This window comes from Camelina sativa, chromosome 1 (assembly GCF_000633955.1).
Source record: "Camelina sativa cultivar DH55 chromosome 1, Cs, whole genome shotgun sequence".
Lineage (NCBI taxonomy): Eukaryota > Viridiplantae > Streptophyta > Magnoliopsida > Brassicales > Brassicaceae > Camelina > Camelina sativa.
This window is the reverse complement of record NC_025685.1, coordinates 9894913-9919066: the sequence shown is the minus strand read 5'-3', so window position 1 is coordinate 9919066 and position 24154 is coordinate 9894913. Positions and strand designations below refer to the sequence as shown.

General features: G+C 34.4%; 5 protein-coding genes, 1 long non-coding RNA gene and 1 pseudogene across 8 annotated transcripts in view; 4 read left to right on the top strand and 3 right to left on the bottom strand.

Annotated features, from left to right (window-relative positions):
* On the top strand, window positions 1231-3756 carry LOC104786269 (U1 small nuclear ribonucleoprotein A). The gene is made up of 9 exons (XM_010511630.2): window positions 1231-1479; window positions 1616-1795; window positions 1886-1961; window positions 2119-2248; window positions 2367-2481; window positions 2765-2856; window positions 2976-3045; window positions 3136-3218; window positions 3318-3756. The coding sequence occupies exons 1-9, from the start codon at window positions 1309-1311 to the stop codon at window positions 3418-3420; spliced, it is 1020 nt and encodes a 339-aa protein (XP_010509932.1). The 5' UTR covers window positions 1231-1308; the 3' UTR covers window positions 3421-3756.
* LOC104786257 lies at window positions 7676-9540 on the top strand. Its single transcript, XM_019241425.1, has one exon. It carries the CDS (start codon window positions 7720-7722, stop codon window positions 9520-9522), a length of 1803 nt encoding a protein of 600 aa, XP_019096970.1. The 5' UTR covers window positions 7676-7719; the 3' UTR covers window positions 9523-9540.
* On the bottom strand, window positions 10121-12027 carry LOC104786247 (annotated as a pseudogene).
* On the bottom strand, window positions 14459-15844 carry LOC104786240. The gene is made up of 2 exons (XR_767468.1): window positions 15666-15844; window positions 14459-14895 (listed from the first exon to the last, which is right to left on the bottom strand). It is a non-coding gene; the product is annotated as an uncharacterized LOC104786240 (long non-coding RNA).
* Window positions 16147-17933, top strand: LOC104786225. Of its 3 annotated transcripts, none has more exons than XR_767465.2 (2): window positions 16147-16828; window positions 17339-17417. XR_767465.2 is itself a non-coding variant. In XM_010511587.2 (2 exons), the coding sequence occupies exons 1-2, from the start codon at window positions 16258-16260 to the stop codon at window positions 17839-17841; spliced, it is 882 nt and encodes a 293-aa protein (XP_010509889.1). In that variant the 5' UTR covers window positions 16147-16257; the 3' UTR covers window positions 17842-17933. The 3 variants fall into 3 exon arrangements, 1 of the variants encoding a protein (XP_010509889.1); XR_767467.1 differs by lacking the exon at window positions 17339-17417 and having other exon boundaries at window positions 16147-16636; window positions 16725-16881; XM_010511587.2 differs by having other exon boundaries at window positions 16147-16636; window positions 17339-17933.
* LOC104786217 (glutamyl-tRNA reductase-binding protein, chloroplastic) lies at window positions 18588-20609 on the bottom strand. The gene is made up of 5 exons (XM_010511578.2): window positions 20180-20609; window positions 19972-20052; window positions 19414-19518; window positions 19150-19299; window positions 18588-19026 (listed from the first exon to the last, which is right to left on the bottom strand). The coding sequence occupies exons 1-5, from the start codon at window positions 20549-20551 to the stop codon at window positions 18778-18780; spliced, it is 957 nt and encodes a 318-aa protein (XP_010509880.1). The 5' UTR covers window positions 20552-20609; the 3' UTR covers window positions 18588-18777.
* Window positions 22481-24154, top strand: part of LOC104786164 — a gene marked incomplete in the record, with an annotated part of 3351 nt that continues 1677 nt past the window's right edge. Inside the window, 4 exon segments of the mRNA XM_019227256.1 lie at window positions 22481-22840; window positions 23254-23407; window positions 23496-23566; window positions 23651-23735. Coding sequence (XP_019082801.1) covers window positions 22739-22840; window positions 23254-23407; window positions 23496-23566; window positions 23651-23735 — 412 coding nt within the window.

Genomic DNA, 24154 nt, shown 5'->3' with positions numbered 1-24154 from the left:
TATTTTAATGGGCGCTTGAAAGGTTTTCTTTTTTAAAAAACCTATCGGTGGTGATATTTTAAGTTTCTTTCTAATTGACATATATTTTCGCATCTAAATCGTTGTCGACGGTTTTGACTTTTTATTCTCTCTAGCTCTTCCAATCACCATCATTTCTCTCCATAACACTCGTATCGTTCTCTACGGACTACCGTTGTTATACAATAGAACCTCTATAAATTAATAAAGTCGGGATCACAAAATTTTATTAATTTATAGAGATTTTAATTTATCAATAAATTAATAATTATTACTTTATCGATAAGTTAAGAAAATATTAATTTATAAAGAGGATTTATCAGAAATTTAGAGTTTAGAAGAAATTGATGCTACTACTTTTCAAGGTGATGATGAAGTTGAAGAAGATATGACGATACCTTTAAAACCAGTTACACATCAGGAAGCAATTATCGCGTCAAGAACTCTCTACAATTTTTGGATGCGATTTGAGAAGACAACACCAGAAGTTTTTGATGCAGTCAGAAAGATTAGAGATGCTCTCCAACAAGAATGCAAATTCAAGAACAAACAAACAACAATATATTCATATTTCACTAAATATTCTTATATATATATATACTAGTTTATTTGATTATTAATTTATGATATTGATGGGACCATATTTTTACATAGGACTTTTAAAAAAATAATTAATTTATTATTTTATCGAATAATGTCCAAAATTACATTAGTCCTAATTTAGGACCGGAGAAATTTATTAATTTGTAGAGATTATTAATTTATTAAATATTAATTTATAGAGGTTCTACTGTATATGTATATGCATTTTATGGCCAAAGCGTTGTTTGTGTTGTATTCAAAAAAGAATCTCATTTTTTTTGTAATTAATTTTATCCAAATCATCGGACCTTGTAACCGAATCGTACCGCTTTACCCGAATTTACTTTATATTGATGGTAAAATAGTTAACTAAACTAACCAAACATTTTTCAGTTAAATTCGACAAATTTTAGAAAACCCAAATAAAACGGGAAACTTAACTGAACTGACCCGAAGAATCGAAACTCGCAAGCCTAATCGAGTGTAAAGGTCCTTGATATGGTTTGCCGTGTGAGTGAGTCCCAAAAATATATTTTTGCCAACTAAAAATACAGAAAAAAAAAAAAAAAAAAAAANAAAAGTTGCACGTGCGGAGCATGTGACTTAAAATAAGTTTGCCAACTATGCGCCGTCGTCGATTCTTCTCTCCGCAGAAAAATATTTAGAATCTCTCTCTCTCTATATCTCGTTAATTAGGGTTTCGATCTCATGGCCGGCACCGGAATCCACCCTTACCACCAGCAATGGCCACCGGCAGGGGCACCGCCTCCGCCCGCCGCAGTCTCCTCAGCTGCTCCACCACATCCCCCGCCCGTCCATCACCATCATCCTCCTCCTCCTGTTTTAGTTGACAACCATAATCGTCCTCCTTATGACGAGGTTACAACTCTCTCCCTCTCTCCCTCTCCCTCTCTCTTTCTCTCTCTACATATCGGTGATTCTTGTGATGTGCTGTCGAGAAAGTTCTTAGCAGTTATGTAGTTGGAGTTTTCTGATTTTGAATCTGTTGTTTCAGCTTCGAACAATCTTCATAGCAGGGCTTCCTGATGATGTAAAAGAGAGAGAGCTTCTGAATCTCTTAAGGTGGTTGCCTGGTTACGAGGCTTCTCAGGTGAATTTCAAGGGAGAAAAGCCTATGGGTTTTGCTCTTTTCTCCACTGCTCAGTTTGCAATGGCAGCCAAAGATACCCTTCAGGTCTCTCTGCTTCTTATCATTGATTGACTCAACTCCTTTTTTGCCTTTTCACTTTGTGACTTATATTGTTTTTTTTTTTTTGCCATGTAGCATATGGTGTTTGATGCTGACTCGAAGTCTGTGATACATACAGAGATGGCCAAGAAGAATCTCTTTGTTAAAAGAGGTTAGCTCTATCTTAGCATCGGTCATGTTACTGAAACAATGTTTGATTCAGTTTTTGTGCATTTATATGAGGATCTCATTACGTTCTCCCCTTTTATCTTGTTTCTTACTTCCATTGGTAATATTCTCACCTTTGAACTCGATTTGTTATTGTGTAGGAATTGTTGGGGAGTCAAATGCTTATGATCAAAGTAAGCGCCTACGAACTGGAGGTGATTGCACACATTCTGTGTATAGTCCATCTCCTTTCCACCCTCCACCTCCTCCAGTGTGGGGACCTCCTCATGGGTGAGGCCTTTTCTTCTCTTTCGTATTTCAGATGCCGTGTAGAAACTGAACGATGTGTATTTGGGACACTTTTTTCTGTTAAATTGCTTAGTTGACAACAAGATAAAATTTGGTTCAGGTATATGGCACCTGCACCTCCACCATATGATCCTTATGCAGGTTATCATGCTCCCCCTGTACCAATGCCTGCGCCCGCACCTATAGCAGCTCCTAGTTCATATGTGCCTGTCCAGGTAAAGCTGCTATTTTTTCATCATTTTATTTATAGTTTTTGCTATAATCTACCCGGAATCCATGTTGTACTTGCCTATCCTTGCCTAATATTTACAAACTCGAAGTTCATTCTGATTAGCTCACATGCTATACCTCTGGCAATTGTGTTGTGGAACAATAGTTGTGACCTAATTTAATGCATTGTGTACTGAAGTTTCTGATTGTTTGATAAAATTTGTTCCCAGTTTGATGTATATCTAACTGATATATGTCTCATGCTGTTTTCTATTTTTTCAATTGCAGAATATTAAGGATAATCCACCTTGCAATACCCTATTTATTGGTAATCTTGGGGAGAATATAAACGAAGAAGAATTGAGAAGCCTCTTGAGCGCGTGAGTATCTGTTTGCTTTAGTGACACTCCTCCTGTCCATTGCTTTCCTTGAGATCTTTGCTCTTTTGTATCAGTGTGTTGTTAAGATTTATGTGGTAAGTTGTACTTTCATTTTGCAGGCAACCTGGTTTCAAACAAATGAAGATTCTGAGACAAGAAAGGCATACAGTTTGCTTTATTGAATTCGAGGTTAATTCTGAAACCTTCACCATCTGTGGGTATACTTGCCAGACAATATTCTTCTAGCATATTGTTAAATTGTTCTATCTGGACTTGCAGGATGTCAATAGTGCCACAAATGTTCATCATAATTTGCAAGGTGCTGTCATTCCAAGTTCTGGTTCAGTTGGCATGAGGATCCAATATCCTTTACATACTCACTCTCTCTACTTGTTTTTATATTCCAATATGCCCAGTTCTTTTTTTTCTTTTCTCTTTGTTTCTTCTTAACCCAATGATACATATTCAAAGAATCCATATGGGAAGAGAAAGGAAGGTGGCGGCTATTCTTTCTATCCTTCTCCGAATGCAAATGGAGCCCAAGGAGCTCTGACATATCAGTAGGCCTTGAAGGGGGACGTACTCTCTTCTTTATCTCGCAACAACTGCACGAATAGGATGCATGTTGCTGGCAGTCCGCATTGCATCCATTTTCATTCTCGACATTTTTAAGCATTAGCATTGCTTCTTTGTCATGTGATGGATGCATATAGTGTGACCTCATCAACATAACATGTTTCAGTTCCTATTAGCTTTGCTACATGCATTCGCAGTGTGGTTTTTGATGATTGTTTTGATTCTGTAGGAGTTTGGTTTGCCATTTATTTATCTTATTACGGCGTTGACACATCACTTTGTGGGATTCATTTTCATCATTCTGATCGATTCATCCCGATGAAACCCCAATTGCTATAGAAAATAACATAACATTACATTAGATCATAACATGATAACATCCAGAGGCCTCTCATCAGGTTCGTGTCACTGCATGGACATGGGATGTTACTCTCATGATCGATTTATCCTAATGAAACTCCATTTGCTATGTTAGCTTGATATAACATAACATTACATTAGATCATAACATGATAACTTCCAGAGGCCTTTCATGAACTTCGTTTCACTGCATGGACATGGAATGTTGCTCTCATGATCTATCACATCGGTGTCATTCAGCATTTCCCATGTCAATCAGCTCTGTTCTTACTTTGGCTGATGAACAAAGCGCATCCATTTTGTCAGTTGTTGAGTTGACAGCTAATTTAACATTTGAAGATAGGCACGCCATTACAATGTAGGTTAGTTGAGCAAACATATAGACATTCCCAGCTCTGGCGTGGCCTTATGCAGGGACAATCAGTAAAGAGAAAGCCAAGGCTCTCGAATAGAGAAGTGTTTCACCTACCAAGTTGAGGTAAGATCATCTTCCGACGTTCAGGAACAGAGCCAGGAGTTCCTAAGAGCCTAGCATTTTTCAATGGAGTCTACTGATCCAATGCAACTATATCTTGTCTAACTGATGTTACTGTACGGCTTTGGGCTTACTTGACTCTGGATGTGAAGTCAGAAGCGAATTTAGTGACTCTTTTTGTGCTTTGTTTAAAATGAGCAGAGTTCCTCCTCCATTTTCATAAAGAACATTGTTTTAAGCTTGTTTTATGTTTTGTTTCTCTGAATTAGAGCCATGGTTCATTTGCAGTAAAGAAAGGTTAGGTCATAGTTAACACAAGAGACAACTCAAGATTAATCCATAAATAATTTGTCTTAAGCATGAACCATGTTTTTCCATTATTAGGATCGGCGAGTCTCAAACTTTCTTCGTTGTAGATAACAACGAAAAAGATTTGTGCAGAACAGGGTTTTTGCATTCCTTATCCAACTTTCAAAAAGATTAGTGCAGAAACAGAATCTGTATACATGTAGCATTTTTCCTTGTCAAGAAGCTAAGTAACATTAAAAGACTTTATATAAATGAGTTCAACCTATATACAGCTCGAACAAAGTTTTCTCTCTCTTAACTCTCTCCAGATCTTTCAGAGAGAGAAACTCAGTTTTTTGTTTTCTTCAAATAAAATGGAGTTCTCCAACTTCTTGTTGGTTTAGGTTCTGGTGTTTTCCGGACTTTAGTTTCCGACATCTTGTCGGTATAAACTCCGACCTTTGTCGATTTTTGAAGCCTTTTGCTGTCTTCATGGCAACACTTTTCACTAAAGAGGTGTTCAAAATCCGAGAGATTATTGGTTTTTTATGTACTACGCACTTGATTTTTCGTCCAGTTGATGGTAATTCCTCACTCTTCCATAGATGAAGAGTTATGAGTGATGGTTCTCGTTGGTCGATTAGTCTCAAGATGATGCAGTTTGAAGGAATTGGAGTATGAAAATTTGGAGTTCCAGTCGAGTTTTGATAGTTCTCCGAAGAATATTTCCTTTCAGTCAACTGAGATTTCACTCCGGTAAACAAAGAAAAATCCAACTAATTTCTTCTGGTGACTATTAGCAAGAGGCTAGTGGTACAATAGAAGGCTCGATCCGTAAAAGCTGTGGAAAGATTTTGGAAATCTGGCTGGCGAATAAGGATTACGGTGACCGGAACTAAGGCCTTGTTCGTTTGCCCGTCGTAGGATCCAGCGACAGCGACCAGCGACAGCGTATGTTGTTCGTTTGTCTATCGCTAGCGACTGTTGCGATTGTCGCTGGGTTGTTCGTTTGCCTGTCGTCGCGACTAATTACTATATATATATATATATTTAAAATTAATAAAATTTAATTTTTGATAATTTTTATTTTTATTCAAAATATAAATTATATATATCCATAAAAATAAATTTAAAACATATTTACATATTATCAAATAATTAATTTAAATTTTTATTTTTAATTTATTCATTTTAATATAGTTAAATTTAATTTTTTATAACTGATTTTTTAGAAATTTATTTAAATATATTCAAATTAATTTGTTATTTTATTTAGTTAGATTTAGTTTAATTTTAATAACTATATGTAGTTATATTTTTATTTAATTAACTTTAATTTAGATCATATTTATATATATATCAATTTTTATTTTTTCTGGTCGTTATTTGTTTGCTTGTCGCTGCATCCAGCGACTAGTTTTAGCGACTGATCGTTGAAAATTTTAGTGACTGAAAATTACAGTCACTGCAACTGGTCGATGATCGACAGACAAACAAACAACTTTCTATCGCTGTCGCTGATTTCTGTCGCTAGAGACAGATAAACCAACAAGCCCTAAGTCGGTGAAGACCTTCTTGCGATGAAACACAGAACTGCTTGGATGTTGACATGTTGCTTACACATGTTTGTTTATTTTTCAATCATTATCTCTAGTGTATTGGAGCTTGTAACGGGCCTAAAGTTGTACTTTAACTTTGCCTGTTGTGGACTTTTTCAATAGAAAGTTAGATTGCCAAAAAAAAAAAAATGTGTGCAACCTAATTATTTATATTCTATCTGTAGTCTATAATTTTTTTTTAATTTTCCTCCCTTTTTTCATTCACAATTGTATATTGAAATCGAATGTTTTGATGATTTTGCTCGAATATTGGTAGATCAAAAAAGAATATATCTCATCTTTTTGTTTATGGATTTTTAAGTAATATTTTTAATTTCTTTTTCATTGTGACCGTAACCATTAAAAAAATGTTTCTCTATAATGAATATTGAAAATTGACTTGTTTTAATGGTATATCTCGTTGATATATATTTTTTTAATTGAAAAATGTACTTAATATTGTACCACACAAAATATTAATAACATGGTTACAAAATATGAATGACTCTTTGTTACATTTCTAAAACATATACTTTTTACGATATTCTTATTTATTCATAAATATTCTTACAATTTTTACGATATGAAAAATTATTGTGACCCTTGTAAACAATTTTTTTTTCTCTCTCGGACAATTGTTTTGAAACCTGTCATGAACAAAGTATAGTTATGACTTCTTTGATATATATTTTTGTTTTGGGCAAAAGTTATGACTTCTGAATAAACATATATTTCTAGATGTAAATAATCTGAAGTGAAATTAAAGTATAGTAGTTTTGATCATGAGATTGGTAAAATACTGGAGATGTTAACTTAGATTAAACATACATAGTTTAAGCACTGCCCACAAAGTCCAGATCCACGTATATATCTTTATTTGCAGAAACGGGAAATATCTTCTATATGTTATCAGTGTTAATATGGTTGACAATGTACCTTCAGCAACATCTCGAAGAAGATCAGGGCTTGCATTTATATAATCTGATAGCGCCACACCCATATCATGTCCTAGAAAAGTTTTTAAAGGTTGTTATTTTAATTAGAGTTTGATTGATATACCAAAAATTTTCTTCTTCTTAATTATTGAGAGGAGATCAACGGAGATAAGATAAAATTAACTGTCACTAGCTAGTAAAAATGAATTATCGAAAGGGTAAAGTGTTAAGAGAATAACTAACATGTCAAGACAAAGTCTTCGACTCTTCGTTTTCTCATCAAGCAAGACTTCTGTTTTGCATCTTTGATCAATATGGAAAATAGAAGTCTTGCTTGATGAGAATATGGAAAAGAACAACAAATAGAGTATACATACAGTAACCTTTTTCTTCGGGTAAGTAACGTTAGAAACTTGATAGAAATGACAAGGGAAACATATTTAAAGTAGAATATTGGGTAAGTATTTCTCCGTGAGGAGTATTAGAATATATCACAAAGAACCAAATGTTTGTACTTGTTGTTACCAAAAAACTCTATATATATTATAAACATTAACTGTAGGGCGTACCAAAAGTCTCTAAGCATTTCTCCATTATAAAATTTAATTTCCTTTTTGTTTCCTTTTCAACTATGGATTACGCGTCAAAACAGCTATATGCTTCTCCCCTTCCCTTTTGCCCTTTCGCGCGATATACCAACAATGAAGAGGAGTTTCAATTGATACATTTCGGAGAGTCACCAATTCATTCTGACGCCGAGTACGACAAGTCTTCACAATTATCCTCACCTCACTTCCGTCCATTAGATTGGTGCAACAAAATAGAGGATACATACGAAACCTTCTCATGCGGGATTTGCACGAATCCCATAATTGACACCCCATTTTATTCTTGCAAAGAATGTCTTTACAAATTTTCATCGTTACATGCCATTGGTTTTCACAAAGAGTGTATCAAGCCGATATTAAAGCACCCATATCATCCTAAACATTATCTTCGATTTGTTCATTATCCAGAATGGAGTGGTAATGATAAGCTATGCTTTTGTTCAAATTTTAGTGCTTCGATTTACAGCTGCTCTTTATGCGATTTTATTATATGTCAACCTTGTTTGCAAAATCCACCACTCCTTGCAATAGACCATCCAAAAAAGCATAAGCATACCCTCTTCTACTTTCCTAGAAAAGGCTCATTGATTTGTGATGTTTGTGCGTTGAGCGATCACAGGTTTTTGATGTATTCATGCACTCAATGTGATTTTCTAACCCACATAGACTGTGTCTACTTGCCATCTGTCATAAAAATTTCGCGTCATAAACACCGCCTCTCTTTCACTTCTTCACCTACTCCAGGCAAATGGTGGTGTGGAGTGTGTCGTGGAAAGGTAGAAATAGATTATGGAAGGTATTCTTGCGTGAAGGGTTGCAATTATGGGGTTCATTCTAAATGTGCAACACGGAAAGATGTATGGGATGGAAAAGAACTTGAGGAAACACCAGAAGATGCATATGAAGAAGTTGTTAAGTCTTATAATGAGATAAGTGATGGAATCATACAACATTTCAGTCATCAAAACCATCATATGAGACTTAATGTGGTGACTGATAGAACATTTGACGAGAACAAATGTTGTCAAGCATGCACACTTCCTATTTGTGATGGTATTATTTACAATTGCATGCAATGTGATTTTGTTCTCCATCAAGAATGTGCACATCTTCCTCGTAAGAAACAACATGCGACACATCCCCATCCCCTTAGTCTACAAGTGGATCATCCAGACGGTTGGTTCACATGTGAAGCTTGTGATCGTAGAAGCAATGGTTTTGGATACTTGTGTTGTGAAAGAGAGTGTGATTACATGTTAGACGTGTGTTGCGCTTCTATAACTGAGGCATTGGATAATCCACATCATCCACACCCCGTTTATCTTACATTTAACCCTGAAACTTTGCAATACTGTTGGATTTGCCAAAAATTGGGAGATATGCGTCTAAATTGTGGAGAATGTACTTTTGTTTTGTGTTTTGGTTGCGCCAAATTGCCAACTAAATTGAGGTGCAAGCATGATCAACATTTTCTCATATTTGCTTATGATAAAGACGCGAGTGGTAATTATGTGTGTGATGTTTGTGAAAAAGAAGCAAATCCAAAGAATGGAATTTATACTTGCAATGAGTGCGACGTCACATTGCATATTGAATGTTTACTTGGAGTTAGAGAGGACATGTATATGATGCCTAGGAGAGAATTCATATTCCGTGAACTAGATGTTAACGTTCTTCCCAATAATCGTCTTACTCGCAACATATGCAGGTGTTGCCACAATCGTTGTACTAATAAAGTAGTCTACAAAATATCTGATACAATAAAATTATGCTCTTTATTTTGTATATATGAATGGTGGTACAAAAAGAATTATTCTACTATATGATTTGGCTTAAAACTTGAACGTAACATTTCTTTTCATATTTTTAGTACGAATAAAGTTATTTATATTCTTTTGTCTTCTTTTGCTTTATCTTTATGAATGAACTTTGCTAGAGACATTTTTCATCCATTTCCATAATCGTTGTCAAGAAATTAAAACGACATCATTTTATGGAATACAATAGTCGTTCGAATCTTTAATAATCCATTTTCTAAATTTTCACACATATGAAAAAAGATTTTTGATAATAATTATACTCTTATTTTATCAAAACTTACATAATTAAGTGTTTTTTTAAGATAAAAAATATTGATGTCTAGAGCGACGCTCAAATCAAATATTTTGATTATAGGTCAAACCCTTCTAAGACAAAACTCTAGAAATTCGGGAGTAGATTGGAAATAATATAATTAATTGTAATTTAAAGATTTTTCATTAATTAAGAATTTTTTTTTTTTTTTTGTCAACCATTGGGTCACAACTGGTCGACCTTTTAGCCAAATTCCTACATTCGTAGGAAGCGGGACTCGATCCTTGATGATGGTGCTTTCTACAAATGGACTTACTTTCTGTTACTGCACTAAGGTCACTTCACAAGAAATTTATTTTGTTGATGTGTTAACTGTTTCAACTCGAGCATAGACTACTATACATAATAAAATTTAATTCCTAATCAATGAAATGACTAAACTGACAGACGTTTTGTTCTTGCAGCTAGCATGCTGCGACACATGATGTGCATATTTCTCAAACAATGTATCGATATTAATGGCATCTCCAAAGTGAGCTACGAGCATCGTTTCACTCACTGCTCTTATGCAATTAGCTTCTTTTTTCCCTGCTTGAGCTCTATGTGATTGGAAGCTAAAATCTTCGTTACTATGACCGAGATCAAAAACATGTGTCTCCAAGTCGTTTATTTTGAACGATCCTTCATTTTCAATAATTTCTTTCACTTCTTCTTCGTTGGGATCATAAAACGGCATGTTGAACGAATTCACCTTTGATGCACTCACAAGACCCTATAAACAAAATCATGACAAAACTGAATTACTGAAACCATCTGTTTACATATTTACAATTATTTTCAACAAATTAATGTGAATATCTAATGACTTCCTTACCTCGAAGGCAAGGTCGCACAGAGAATTGGATAACAATGTCAAACAATGACAACAATCTCTGTACAGTGGATCCTCAAGAGTCCTTCTGCCGATTAATGTGAGAACCATGCGTCCATTAGATACCACCTCTTCAGAGCGCATCCTTAGAAACGTCGTAAAATCTCTTTGGAATTGATTCAAGTAAGCCTTGTATTCACTTAGAGGACTTGAACTTGTTATGTAGACTCTCTTCTTCTCCAGTCCGTCGGGAACCTTACAAGTCAACATTTTCAGTGTCATAATCTGTGTACTATTATGATTAAATTATTTTTCTATAATTAAGTGGAAAGTTATAACAAAGTACTTATAATTAAAGACCTTGGAGAGGTAATGAATACTGTAATTTGAATGAATGAAATGGAGACTCTTGCGTGGGAAAAGCCTTGAGTAAAAGGAACCAGGGACTCCAGAGACAAAGCATGGTATTTTGCTTGTGAGCTTATCGTTGAAGAAAGTTATGAACGTGAAGGTCGTGTTGAAATCATTACCAGGGAGATCGTTCAGACAACAATCTATCTCTGGTGGGTTTTGGTTCCATTCTTGACATAACAAATTGATTGTGTTAACGATCTCAGATATCACCAAGAACGTGTTTTGTCCTGAAGAACAGCCCAAATCGGCTACTTTAATACATTTAGGAAAGTCCAAGTTTGTCATCATTTCTTTGGTGTTTTTAACCAGGATTGGCTTGGTCATTGATAAAACTCTTCTCTGAAAAAAAAAACAAAGAAAGAGACAAATTAATTAAAAAAAACTTTTTTTCTCTATATAACTTGGAATGGCCCAAACCAGTGTCATACTAATTATTTAGAAATGAATGATGAGTGATTTTGTTAGGAGACTTTGCAAATATTTGGTATCATATGTAAGCATAGATAACGAAATTAGCGCGCGTTCAAGTGTATTGCAGTGTAAATAGTTTGAGTATAGAATATATATATATATATATATATATATATATATATGTAAATATTGAAGTATTAGTTTGTGAATGAATAAGCCTTACGAAAGAAAAAAAAGAAATATGTAGAAGATGAAAAGAACCTGAAGAAGAGAATTGGAGGAGTAACTATTATCTCCATCTCCTCCACTCATACTTAAAACACAAATGGGTATTTACTTCGTGTCTCTTCATCGTCGTTATTCATTTCATTTTCACTCTTCCCAGTATACCTGCATCGATCGCATGTATAGACAAATACATATATAAATATATGCTCACATCAATTTCAAATCAGCATGTACAATCATGCATATATGATGTGAATTAGATGAATTTGTGAGAAGAAGAACCTTGAATCCATTTCTCGCAGTACTACTTCAAGAAAATAATAAAAAATGAGAGCTTTTTCAATATGTTATGTTTTTTGAGGGAGGCTACTTTATTTATAGAGGTGTGAGTTGTCTTCAATGTGAAACAGTACACTGAGTTGTTGCAAAACACAATCCTCTTATCCAATCTTTACAGATATCTCTTTCTCAAAATAAAAATATAATAATAGAACTTTCTTAATAATTCTTCAAAAAAAAAAAAATTCAAAAAGCAATCTAACCTTCGTAATAATTCTTCTATTTGTTATTTTTATTTTTTTTTACTCTTTTTATATCTTGAACCAATGTATATGCGGGTCCTGCTATTAGTTTGTGTACGAATGTCAGCGACATCATGTCGCAAAAGAAGAAGAACATGAAGAAGAATTGGTGGAGTAAGTGTTGGTATCCATCTCCACCCTTCATACTGATTAATCCATTTCTTATATTAACGAGTGATACAATATTAGTAATAGGCTTAACTCACTCCCAAAAAGCTATGCCCAAACAATTATGTTTCTTCCAATAATCTTACGATGTTTCCAAAGATCAAACTTGTATAGATTCTCTGAACAGTCAACCATATATGTTTTAGTTCCATTACGATTTCAATCATTTTCTTTCTTACTCAATCATGCATGTTGAATAGTAGGGACCGTCCTAATAAGTAATAGCTACCATACGTTTTCTATCTTTTTTGTTTTTTCCTTGGCTACTTGTTGCCTTTCTAGTTTACCACTTTCGACCACGTTTTTATAGTATTATATTATTATAGCTAGATAATCCGCACTACATTACGAAATATTTTTCAAATTATTATTATTATTATTTTTTGTAATAATTAAATAAAAAATTTAGAATTTGATGCATTACCTTCACTTAGATTTTAGTATTTTTACTTATTATAATTTTTATTTTTATTTATGTGGTTGGATTTAAGATTTATAATTACACTCTCTTTTTGCCAATAAAATATTTAATTTATATATAATTATAGTCTTTTTTTTAGGCAGTGAAAAAGTGATTTAGTTTAAACAGATATTTTTATCTTGAGAGAATGGAGATTTCCCTGCATTCCTAGGTTGTCCAATCAGAAATGGATCTGCAAAGCCACCACAATCAGAAATGGATTTTAAAACTTCACTCTTTGATTTAAGTTACGTTATATAATGATTCTAGATGAATATATATATATATATATATATATATATTTTTTTTGACAACATTTGTTAAACAAGATTGATGGATGAATCACATATCCGGCTATTCCTTTCTCTATAATGAAAGTTATGATTCCTTTAAAACCTGCTTTTTTTTTTTTTTTATATATATGTTAAAAGGCAGATATAAGCCAATTAGTTGAACTTGAGTAAATAAGGGATGCATCGACACCAGTATAAGAAAGTAAATACATCAAAGTAAATGATAAGCACGAAAGAAATATAAGATTAGTAAGGTTTACTTATAGATCTCTTCCTCTACTCGATTACAAAATATCTAAAATAATCCAAATGTAAATCCTTGAATTTAATTTAAGAATCCGGAAATCCACTTCTTATTTAGGGGCTAATGACTTACACTGCCAATTTGATTATTTTTACCCTCCTCCTTGAACACATTGCACATGCCATTGTTCTCAAAGCAAGTTAAGTTTGTGCCTAAGCTAAGGGGAAGACGTCTTAAAGACAAGATATCCGTAAACAATGTATTAAGCATCATGATTGATGGTTATTCTAGGTTACCATGAATGTGGCAAGCCAAAAGATCAATTTCATTAGCATATGGAGGCTAAACTAGTTCACATCATAATTCTTTAGACATGGGAATGGTTTGTACCTTCTTAAGAGGATGCTTAGTCATAGCAAGCATGATGTCATATATCATCGTAGATTGATAATATGGCGACGTGATTAGTGACTTTTCAGATCCAATACTGCTCAAAAGTATGACTTTCTCCCATTATTAATGAGTTTGCTATTCTTCTCAATGATCATCTGACTCGCAATATATTCTTCTCATTGTTAACAACACTGTTCAGAGAAAAAGCACTATGGGAATAGTGAAAATGAGAAAAAAAAAAAAAAAGTAGAAATCACTATGGGAATAGTGAAAATGGCTAGCATCTAAGCTATATTCTAAAATGAATTACTACAAGAATATTGAGTTTTAATAGCGTCTGAATAACGCTATCTATCGATACTATAGCGTTTTGACAAACGCTATATCTGCTCCCGTCATTGTAGGTCAGACACTTTAGATAGCGTTTTTTTATTCTGCTATTATATTATCGTATACAATAACGTTTATTCGTCTGCAATTTAATATTTTATAATAGCATTTTTTTTTGTTATTAGTATATTAAAATGGAATTGTTATATTTAATAAATGTAATTGTCTCTATTTATTATTTTATACTAATTTTATTCGATATATAATAGAATTCTAGAATTATTTTAGAGACGGTATATATCAAAACACTTTATTAATTGTCACAAACAGACGTAAGTTCAAATAAGCGCAAGCAACAACTTTTTACAAACTTTTATATGTTTCCATCTTCATCTTGACTTGTAATCACTTCAAATTATCGGGCTTCACTCAACCCATGTCTTCTTACTTCAAACCAACGGCGTCATAAAACCTTTTGTGGTCACAAATAACTTCGCTAGAGACTAGCTTGTTGAGACAGACATCACTTTTCCATGTTAGTACCGAACAGCGAACACTTTGGCGACATGGAGGAGAGCGAGCTCACCGTTGAGCTCACCAAACACGGAAATCAGTTGCATAGAGAAATAGTACCTTAGAGATGAAACTCTCGAAGAAGGAAGAAGAATACTAGTGATTGTCGTCTTTCCCCCAAAAAAAATAGATCCGTAAATAGATCTACAGTTGTACGCACCTAAGGTTCACCAAAGTAAATAGGATCATTAGGGTAAGAAGTCCGCAACAACAGATCCGTAACAAATACATCATTTGAACAACATAACGAGATGCTAAATCGATTCAATAAAACAAGAAACCAAACGTCTTAGTTGCTCTGTCTAGATCCATTAATCTAGCCACCATGAACCTTGTCGATTCAATTTCTCATGCCCCTTTCAAAGAAAACAAACGAAAACAAATAAATGACAATTTTTTTTTTTTAAACTCCATACAAAATTAGGGGGGAGAAACCTGATTCTAAATCTCGTGAATTGGTAATGAAAGAGTAAACAAGAGGTGGAAAACTTTTTGAGAACATAAACAGAGAGATAGTGAGAAAAATAAACTTAAGTGAAACCATGGATTGATGGGGAGAACAAAAATTTCTTAGCCCTTTCAATTTTTTAAGGTTTTTTAATCCAAATACTTAGCGGGCAAATGAATTATTTTTCCGCGTTAACTATGTCAATAGCGTTTTTAAATATACCAGTGCTATGTATATTACATTTCCAAGAAGCTTTTCCAAAAATAAAAATCAGACCAACGAAACACAGCGTTTGCACTCTAACAAACGCTATCTAAAACTAAAAGGTATATCAACTATAGCAAAAGATCACAAAACGCTATATTATAATGCTATTAATACTATGATTTCTTGTAGTGAATATAAATGCAAGTCTTCTTTTTACCATAAGAGGATTGTACAGGATAGTTAGAGTGAGAGATTCATTACAAAATCATACCTACCTTTGGAACAGTATCGTCTCCATAACCTAACTGATACTGATTCCATAACCAAATATCAATAAAAGGATACGATTCTTATCTGATTCTCAGAGACGAACCTACGTGATTCTCAGACTTGTACTCGGCCTACTGGGCTCTTCTAGGTATGGCTCAAATACGTTTTTCACGTGTCTAGCTCGTGTTGCCATACGATATTCGATATTTATGTCACTAGTAGTATAACATGTCAAGACAAGTCTACGCTTTCTAATCAAGCAAGAAAGACTTCTCATATGCTTTGTTGATCAAGTAAAGTTGACTTTATTTTAAAGAAATGGTGTACGAAAAAAAAAAAGAATAAAGAATACTAGCTACTACACTGTAACTGTTTCAATATCGACAAGTAAAGTAATATTAGAAAAATGCAAAGGGAAACGCATAAAGTATATAGCATTGGTTGCGTAAGGAATTTTAGAATGTATTACAAACAAAGAAACGTTAGCATTCTTAATTCATATATATATATATATATATATGAAGACGTACCAATACTCTCAAATTAATCATCTTTATATCCATCATAAATTTCATATCCTCCGTGTTCCGTTCAGCCATGAATTGTGAGTCAAAGCAGCAATCTGTTCATCCTCTTCTCTTATGCCCTTATGCAAATTTTAAAAACAAGGAAGACGAGTTTCGATGGATACATTTCAGAGAGTCACCAACTCTTCCCAATGCCGACAAGTCTACATTATCATCTTTGTCACACATCTGTTCCTTAGATTTGTGCAACAGCAAAGACGGTACATATGACGAGGTCTCATGCCAGATTTGTGAGAAACCTTTGGTCGGTACTTTATTTTATTCCTGCAAAGAATGTCTTGGCGAATTTCCAATTGCTTTAACCTACTACCACAAAGAGTGTATGGAGCTGATACAAAATCACCCGCATCATCCAAAACATTCTCTCCGACTTCAAGCTAATTATTCGAGTAAGATATGCTTATGTTGTTCAGATGATTTTTATTGGGTTTACGATTGCTCTATATGCGATTTTACTATGTGTCTATTTTGTGCTAGAGAGCCACCACTCCTTGCAATAGACCATCCAAAAAGGCATGAGCCTACCCAGTGCCGGTCCGGTGAAATCCGAGGCCCAATACGAAAAAAGAAAAAAGTTTAAGGTTTTTTTCTTTTTAAAAAATAATATTAGCTGATATTTGTTTTGCTAGCTATATGGGACTTTCACAAATTTTTATTTATTAACTTTTTTGATTTTGAGACTTTTTTGCTAATTATGGAAATTTTTTTTTGCTAATTTTGATAAATTTTTTCTAATTTTAAAATCTATTTTATTAATTATGTAATATTTTTTAAATTATGTAGCCTTTTAACTAATTTTTGGATTTTTTTGGAGCTTATTATTGGACATTTTAAAAAATGATGAGGCCTTTTTACTAGTTTTGGGGGGGTTTTGAGGCCTTATTATTATTTTTTTTGAAAAAAAATTCCTGTAAAATGGGCTTCGAAATGTTGAGGCCCAATACGAATGTTTCATCAGAATGGGTGAAGGGCCGGGCCTGAGCCTACCCTCTTTTGTTTTCCTCGAACAAGCTCATTATTGATTTGTGACATTTGTGGTTTGAGTAATACTAGTTCTATGATGTATTCATGTCGTCAATGTGATTTTGTAGCCCATAAAACTTGTGCTTACTTGCCATCCATCATAAGAATATCACGTCATGAACACCGCCTCTCTTTCACTTCTTCGCTAACTCCTGAAAAATGGTTGTGTGGAGTGTGTCGTGGAAAGATAGACACAAATTATGGAAGATATTATTGCGTCAAAGGTTGCAGTTATGGTGTTCATTCTAAATGTGCAACCAGAAAAGATGTATGGGATGGAAAAGAACTTGATGGACAACAAGAAGATCCATATGAAGAAGATATTACTAAGTCGTTCGATGAGATAAGTGATGGAATTATACAACATTTCAGTCATCAAAATCATCATATGAGACTCGACGATGAGACCAATAGAAAATTTGACGAGAACAAACGTTGTCAAGCATGCACACTTGCTATCTGTGATGAAATTATTTACAGCTGCATGCAATGTGATTTTACCCTCCATCAAGAATGTGCCCATCTTTCTCGTAAGAAACAACATGCGACGCATCCTCATCCATCCCCTTAGGCTACAAGTGGATGATATAGAGGATTCATTCATATGTAAAGCTTGTAAGCGTGAAAGCAATGGGTTCGTATACTTGTGTTGTGAGGGGAGGTGCGATTTCATACTAGACGTACGTTGTGCTTCTTTATCCGAGACATGTGATCGTCGATGTCATCCACATCCCTTGTTTCTTACATCTGACCCTCAAACTACACAAAGTTGTTCGATTTGCAATAAACTTAGACGCCATCGTCTAAACTGTGGAGAATGTGGTTTTGTCATGTGTTTTAAATGCGCAACATTACCTAATAAGCTAAGGTACAAGCATGATGAACATTTTCTCATTTTTTCTTATGATAAGAAAGTAAAGGGTCAGTATTTGTGTGATGTCTGTGAAAAAGAAGCTGATCCGAATAAAGGGATTTATATGTGCAAGGATTGCAATGTCATACTGCATATTAAATGTTTACTTGGAGATAAGATCATGTATATGATGCCTGGTAAAACAATCATATTTCATCAGTTAAAGATTGATATTCTTCTCAATAACCGTCTTACTCGCGACAAATGCAGCCATTGCAATAATCGTTGTGAAAATAAAGTCGTCTACAAAATATTTGATAGAGAAATATTATGCTCTTTTGTCTGTGTGTTGAATCGTAAACCTTAATGTAATATTATATTATTCTTTAATTATCTACTTTTCTCTTCATAACGAATGTATTATTTGGGCATAAATTAAGTGTACACGACCTTTTTCAAAACTATTCAAAGATAATTGAACTATCGCATAATCATATCTCCTATTGGACAAAATCTTACATCATGTTTGGTGCATGCCCTATTTACTCAGAACAGATATCCAAGAGATACAACAGAGAGCCAATGCCCAGTTGTGGCATAAACTGGTAAACAAAGAATGATAATGTGGACAACAACAAAAAGAAGTCAATACCGTTACTGTGCTCCCTTGAGTGATGATCCCACTACTTGCTTAAGTAGTTTAACCTTGTTGAAATCTGCAGGACAATAGCTTTTCTCTACTTCCCAAGCAAGCTGTGACATTCCATTAAAGGATGATTTTGCTCCCTTTTCATCTGTTACTTCCATCGGAAATGGAATCCTCACATCATATACACCTCGTGGAGACCATACTCGGAGGTCGAATCCAAGCCTATCCATCCATATCATCTTTGTTTCTGAAACCTGGTGTGAATAGAAAAATGAATGATAATCCTGAATAACAAGTGAAACTAGTAGCTTTGCTCCTGCGATTGAACATTCCTTTAGAGTATTTGCATAGCATGCTGAATATACTAAGTTACTAACCACAAAGTCCAGATCCACGTATACGTTGCAGAAACGAAAAATATCTTCCATGTTGTAAGTGTTGATCTGGTTGACAATGTCTTCTGCAACATCCCGAAGAGGATCAGGACTTGCATTTTTATAATCTGATGACGCCACCCAGATTCCGTCCTGTAAACGATTTAAGACGTTATCAGAGTATTCATGAGATGAACATGTTCTTTGTTAAGAGACATAAGAGAGAGTTAATTGTCAAAAGAAACTGAAAGAACTTGCGATTTCTACCTCCATGAAGTCTTCCATTTGGAGTACACGGTCAACTGCAACAACATATAAACTATCCTCCTCAACTTCTTCCCCAAACTTTTTCCTCCATATGGCATTAAGACGCTATATCAAACATGGTGACTTCGATTCAGTTCAACTAAAAGCACATGAAGAGGAAAGTAAACCTAGAATCGTACAATCAGTGTTATGAGAAATAGCCAAACTGGTTTCCACAAACATCTCCAAGAGGCTACCGAAAAGTCAAAAACCAACACCACTATCTTAAAACAACACACTCCATAGCTCCTTAAAAATACCAATAGAAAACACTATATGAATAGAGAAAATAGCTAACGTCTAAGCTATAATCTAAAATGAATATACATGGAAGTCTTCTTTTTTACCCTAAGAAGTATCTACAGAATAGTAGTAGCAAGGACGAGACACATTAACAGATCAATCAAGAAACCTTATCGCCCAAACAAAGTACAATCATAAACAATGCACACTTAGGTAATACTCCAAGACTAATGATGTGTACTTTGGAGTAAGAGATTTGAGTAAAAAAGCTCATACCTTTTGAACAGTATCGTCTCCAGGTCGACTAATACTACCTTGTATCGTACACTGAGGAGTCCTCAATCCACATTGCTCTAACTGATTCCATAAACAGATAATCAAAAAAAGGATACGATCAAAAGAAACAATAACCAAATTCTTAAGAAAGGAGTAAACTTTGCAAATTTTTCAACGAAGGAATTGAGTAAGAAAGAAGAAGACGGACCTGAACATGAAGAGCAGACCTCTTGTCAGGAGTGAAAGTGCGGTTGAGGCAAAGAACAGGAGTGCCATCTTGGTCAACGGCAAAGCGAACTCCAACGCCAAGAGGCCAGCCGTCGTGGGTCAAAGTGGATAGAGTTCCAACTGATGAAAGCTCCATGATACTCCTCGATACCTCCGCCGGAAAGGGCTTGTGAGTCGTCGAAGCGGAGGTCGTCGTCAACGGAGTAGCGGAAGCCGTTGAAACAGAGCATCGGAGCGAAATTGGACGAAATGGGTCTCGTTTTAGAGAGATGAATTCGCGTCTCTCGGTGGGTTTGGCGAAATTAGGAGATGGGAGAAGAGTGAGAGCGAAGGATTGGGTTTGGAGTTGCATTTTTTGGTTTGCTCTGAGAGAGAGAGAGATAGAGAAGAAAAGGACTCTGCTTTGTCTTTGACGAGATCAAGATAAACAAAAAAAAAACTTCGAATAGAACAAAACCGGAGACTCGGAACCGTATCGATGTAAAACGAAACAAAATTAAAAAACCGGAAATTGCCCCCGGTTATTGTATTTTTATAATATGGAGTTCATCTTCACACTTCACTACACACAATCATCATGACCAACAAATCTTCTTTTTTTTTTTTTTTTTTTAAACCAAAAAAAACTCTCAGAAAATGTAGCTTGAAAATAGGACTTCGTTCATTATTTATTTGTTGGAGTTATTATTATTCACTACACATTTTTGTGTGTTTGCCTATAAGTGTTTACAAAATCATACTACAACAACAGTGCGTCAGTATATGATTGGGTAAGGAGTATTGACGTGTGCATAAGTGCATTAGGTAAAAAAAAAAAAAAAAGAGAGTTGCATCAAAAAGTTATGAAGCGGTGTAGTAGACTGTTACGCTACCATTCAACAATCAATCAAGTGTTCATTGTGACCACCTCACAAACTTAGAAGATAAGGAATAAACAAAAAGAAAACACAGAAGGAAGAGTCATGCATGAATTATAATCATTGTCATCGATCAGCATGTGTTTTTCCTGATGTTCCACCAAATTTTTCTCTGTGTAAATTAAACCGGCTTTTTTAATTATGAAAACATAATTATATATGGAGACATGACTAGTGGTTACTATTAGGCCTGAACAGTGAACACATTTGTTTCAACTACTTTTATATTATTAGTTCGGATCGGTTAGACTTAGTACCCAAGAACGTAACAGGCATCCAAATATACTTGGAACGTAACAGGCATCCAAATATACTTGGAACGTAACAGGTAAACCCACTATTTTCAACCTATATTTGCATATTAGATTTGGATACAAAATAACCAATTCAAACTACACGGTAAAATTTCCGTTCCCACTCATTCTACCTTTTTATTCGATTAAATACTGAATTTTTAGATATTTTGAATATTTTCGGATTCCATTCAGATATAAAAAAATAACAATATGAAAGAAAAATATCGATTTTAAATTAACCAAAATTTTAAAATACTCTAATGGTTGTTCAACTCAAATACTAACCTGAAGTCCAGGCCTGATGATGATGTGGTACGTTGAAACTGAAACTGAAACGATTAGTACAATATGTGATTAGCAAAAGTTGAGCATGAACTCGTACGTGGCCTCTAACGAAATTAAAGCTATATGCATCATTACAGTTACTTTTGACTCAAAGTTTACAGTAATGTAATTACTCAATTAGTCTCATGTCAAACAAGTGATATGTTTAAAATGTGTTTCAAACCTATCTGTAATCCCTTCCTTTATCATTTGCTTATAATTTGTTTGTTAAGTAATTACTCTTATCTTATATAAAAGGGAATTTTAGTAGTATATTCTTACTTTATCATCAATGATATAGAAAGTACATTATGCATCGTTACCGACTCCCTCTTTTTAATACGACTAGTGATGAGTCCGTGATTTAAAGATTTTTTTTGTTTCCATCAACCACATAGTTGGTAACATAACCCTAAAAATGATTTACGAAATTAATTAACAAAAATGTAAAATGCTAAACAATTTCTGACTTTGAAGTTACATAAATGATTTAACAGTCACAATTAATTTTTTGACTCTCATCTTTTCTATATAAAAGTGAAAAGATTAATAAAAGCAAAAGAGTCACAACATGTTTTTAAGAAGAAAAAAAAAATTAAGAAATGTCGTATTAGTTTGACCGGTTTAGTGAAACCACCGGTTAAAGTGTATACCAAGATTCACGGCAGAAGTGTCGGTGGCTGTGTTAATGTGTAAGATAGCGTAAAAGACTTCAACTTCAGCAATCAACACTGACAATAACACTCCCTCAAAACTCAAAAGGAGTGATCTTTTTCGACAAACATTTATTGAAAAAAAGAAAAAGAAAAAAAAAATCCAAAAGAGAAACTGAGATTTCATATTTGAGGAAGATAGATTGTCTCTATCTGCCCCACGACACAACACAACACAACACCTCTCTTTGTTGGAGTCTCTTTTTCTTCTCTTCCTCTCTCTATATTTTAACTCATCTACTAGTCAGAATCCTCTGTTTTTTGTAAGAGAGAGAAGGGGTAAAGAAATATGGGTTTTGATTTGAGGCAAGTAGTTGCTGGTATTCTCACCATTACCATGTTTGTGATGCTTGGACAGATGCTTCATCGAGATTACTTTGATTCTCTTCAGGTTATTAAACTTCTTTGCCGACAGTTTTTTTCTCTTTTGTTCTAATGTTGATACTCATTTCAGCTGAGTTCAAGTGTGTTCTGTTTGATTTCTCTTCTTCATTGTTTGTGTTGATGCTTCTCTTCTTACATGCGTTTTAAAAGCAGATCTAATACAATTAGTTCAAGTGAATTTTTTTTTTTGCTTGATTTATGCATCAAAACCAAAACTTTCCATTTTTAGATCAAATGTTAGATTGCATTTTGATCATAAGATACCTAAATTAGAGAGTCAACAGTTTTTTTCCAGCGGGTCATTAGGACATGATTGATTTCATCTCTTTTGGTGTAAACTAATAGTGAAAAAGGTTCAACCTTTTCTTTTCTTCTGTAGCTTCTTCTTAACTCAAAGTCTTTTTTTTTTTTTTTTTACAGGAGAAAGCTCAGGGAGATGCACAAGATATTGAATTTGAAGGATCTAAAGTCGCTGTGAAAGATGGTCTTGTCGGAACCGTTGAAGGCAATAGTAAAGGACCTTGGATGGAGGATAACACTGATCTTAATCCTTGTTGGCCAACATTACTATCCGGTTTGTGTCTTTTGCAGTTTCTTATTTTTTTGTTTTGCATTATTGATTCTGGACTATATTGACAAATCAAAGGACTTGATTGTTGCAGATGAAGCTGTATCATCGAAAGGGTATGTTACATTCTCACTAACCAATGGTCCTGAGTACCATATCTCTCAGGTATATCAATACTCTGGTCTTCTTTATTAGTTTCCAATCTTTAAAACATGTTTTTTTGTGGTTAAAAATTGTTCTCTTGTTTAGATCACTGATGCTGTAATGGTGGCAAAGCATCTTGGAGCAACCCTAGTACTTCCTGATATAAGAGGAAGCAAACCTGGTGATGAAAGGTTAGGGTTGTTTTGTTGTATGTTCATGACATTTTTTGGTTTGCTGATTTGTTTCTAAGCAATTTAACTGCTTGATCAGGAATTTTGAAGATATCTATGATGCGGATAAGCTAATTAAAAGCTTGGAAAATGTCGTTAAAGTTGTGCAACAATTGCCTGAAGAAGTTTCTCTAAGGAACATGGCCATTGTGAAGGTCCCTACAAGAGTTACAGAAGATTACATTAAGGAGCACATTGTTCCCATCTTCAAATCCAAAGGAAACATTCGAGTCGCATCATACTTCCCTTCTGTAAACCTGAGGAAATCCTCACAAGATGGCGAAACTGATCCTGTGGCGTGTTTAGCAATGTTTGGGTCATTGGAGCTGCAACCGGAAGTGAATGCAGTGGCTGAATCAATGGTTGAGCGGTTGAGGAC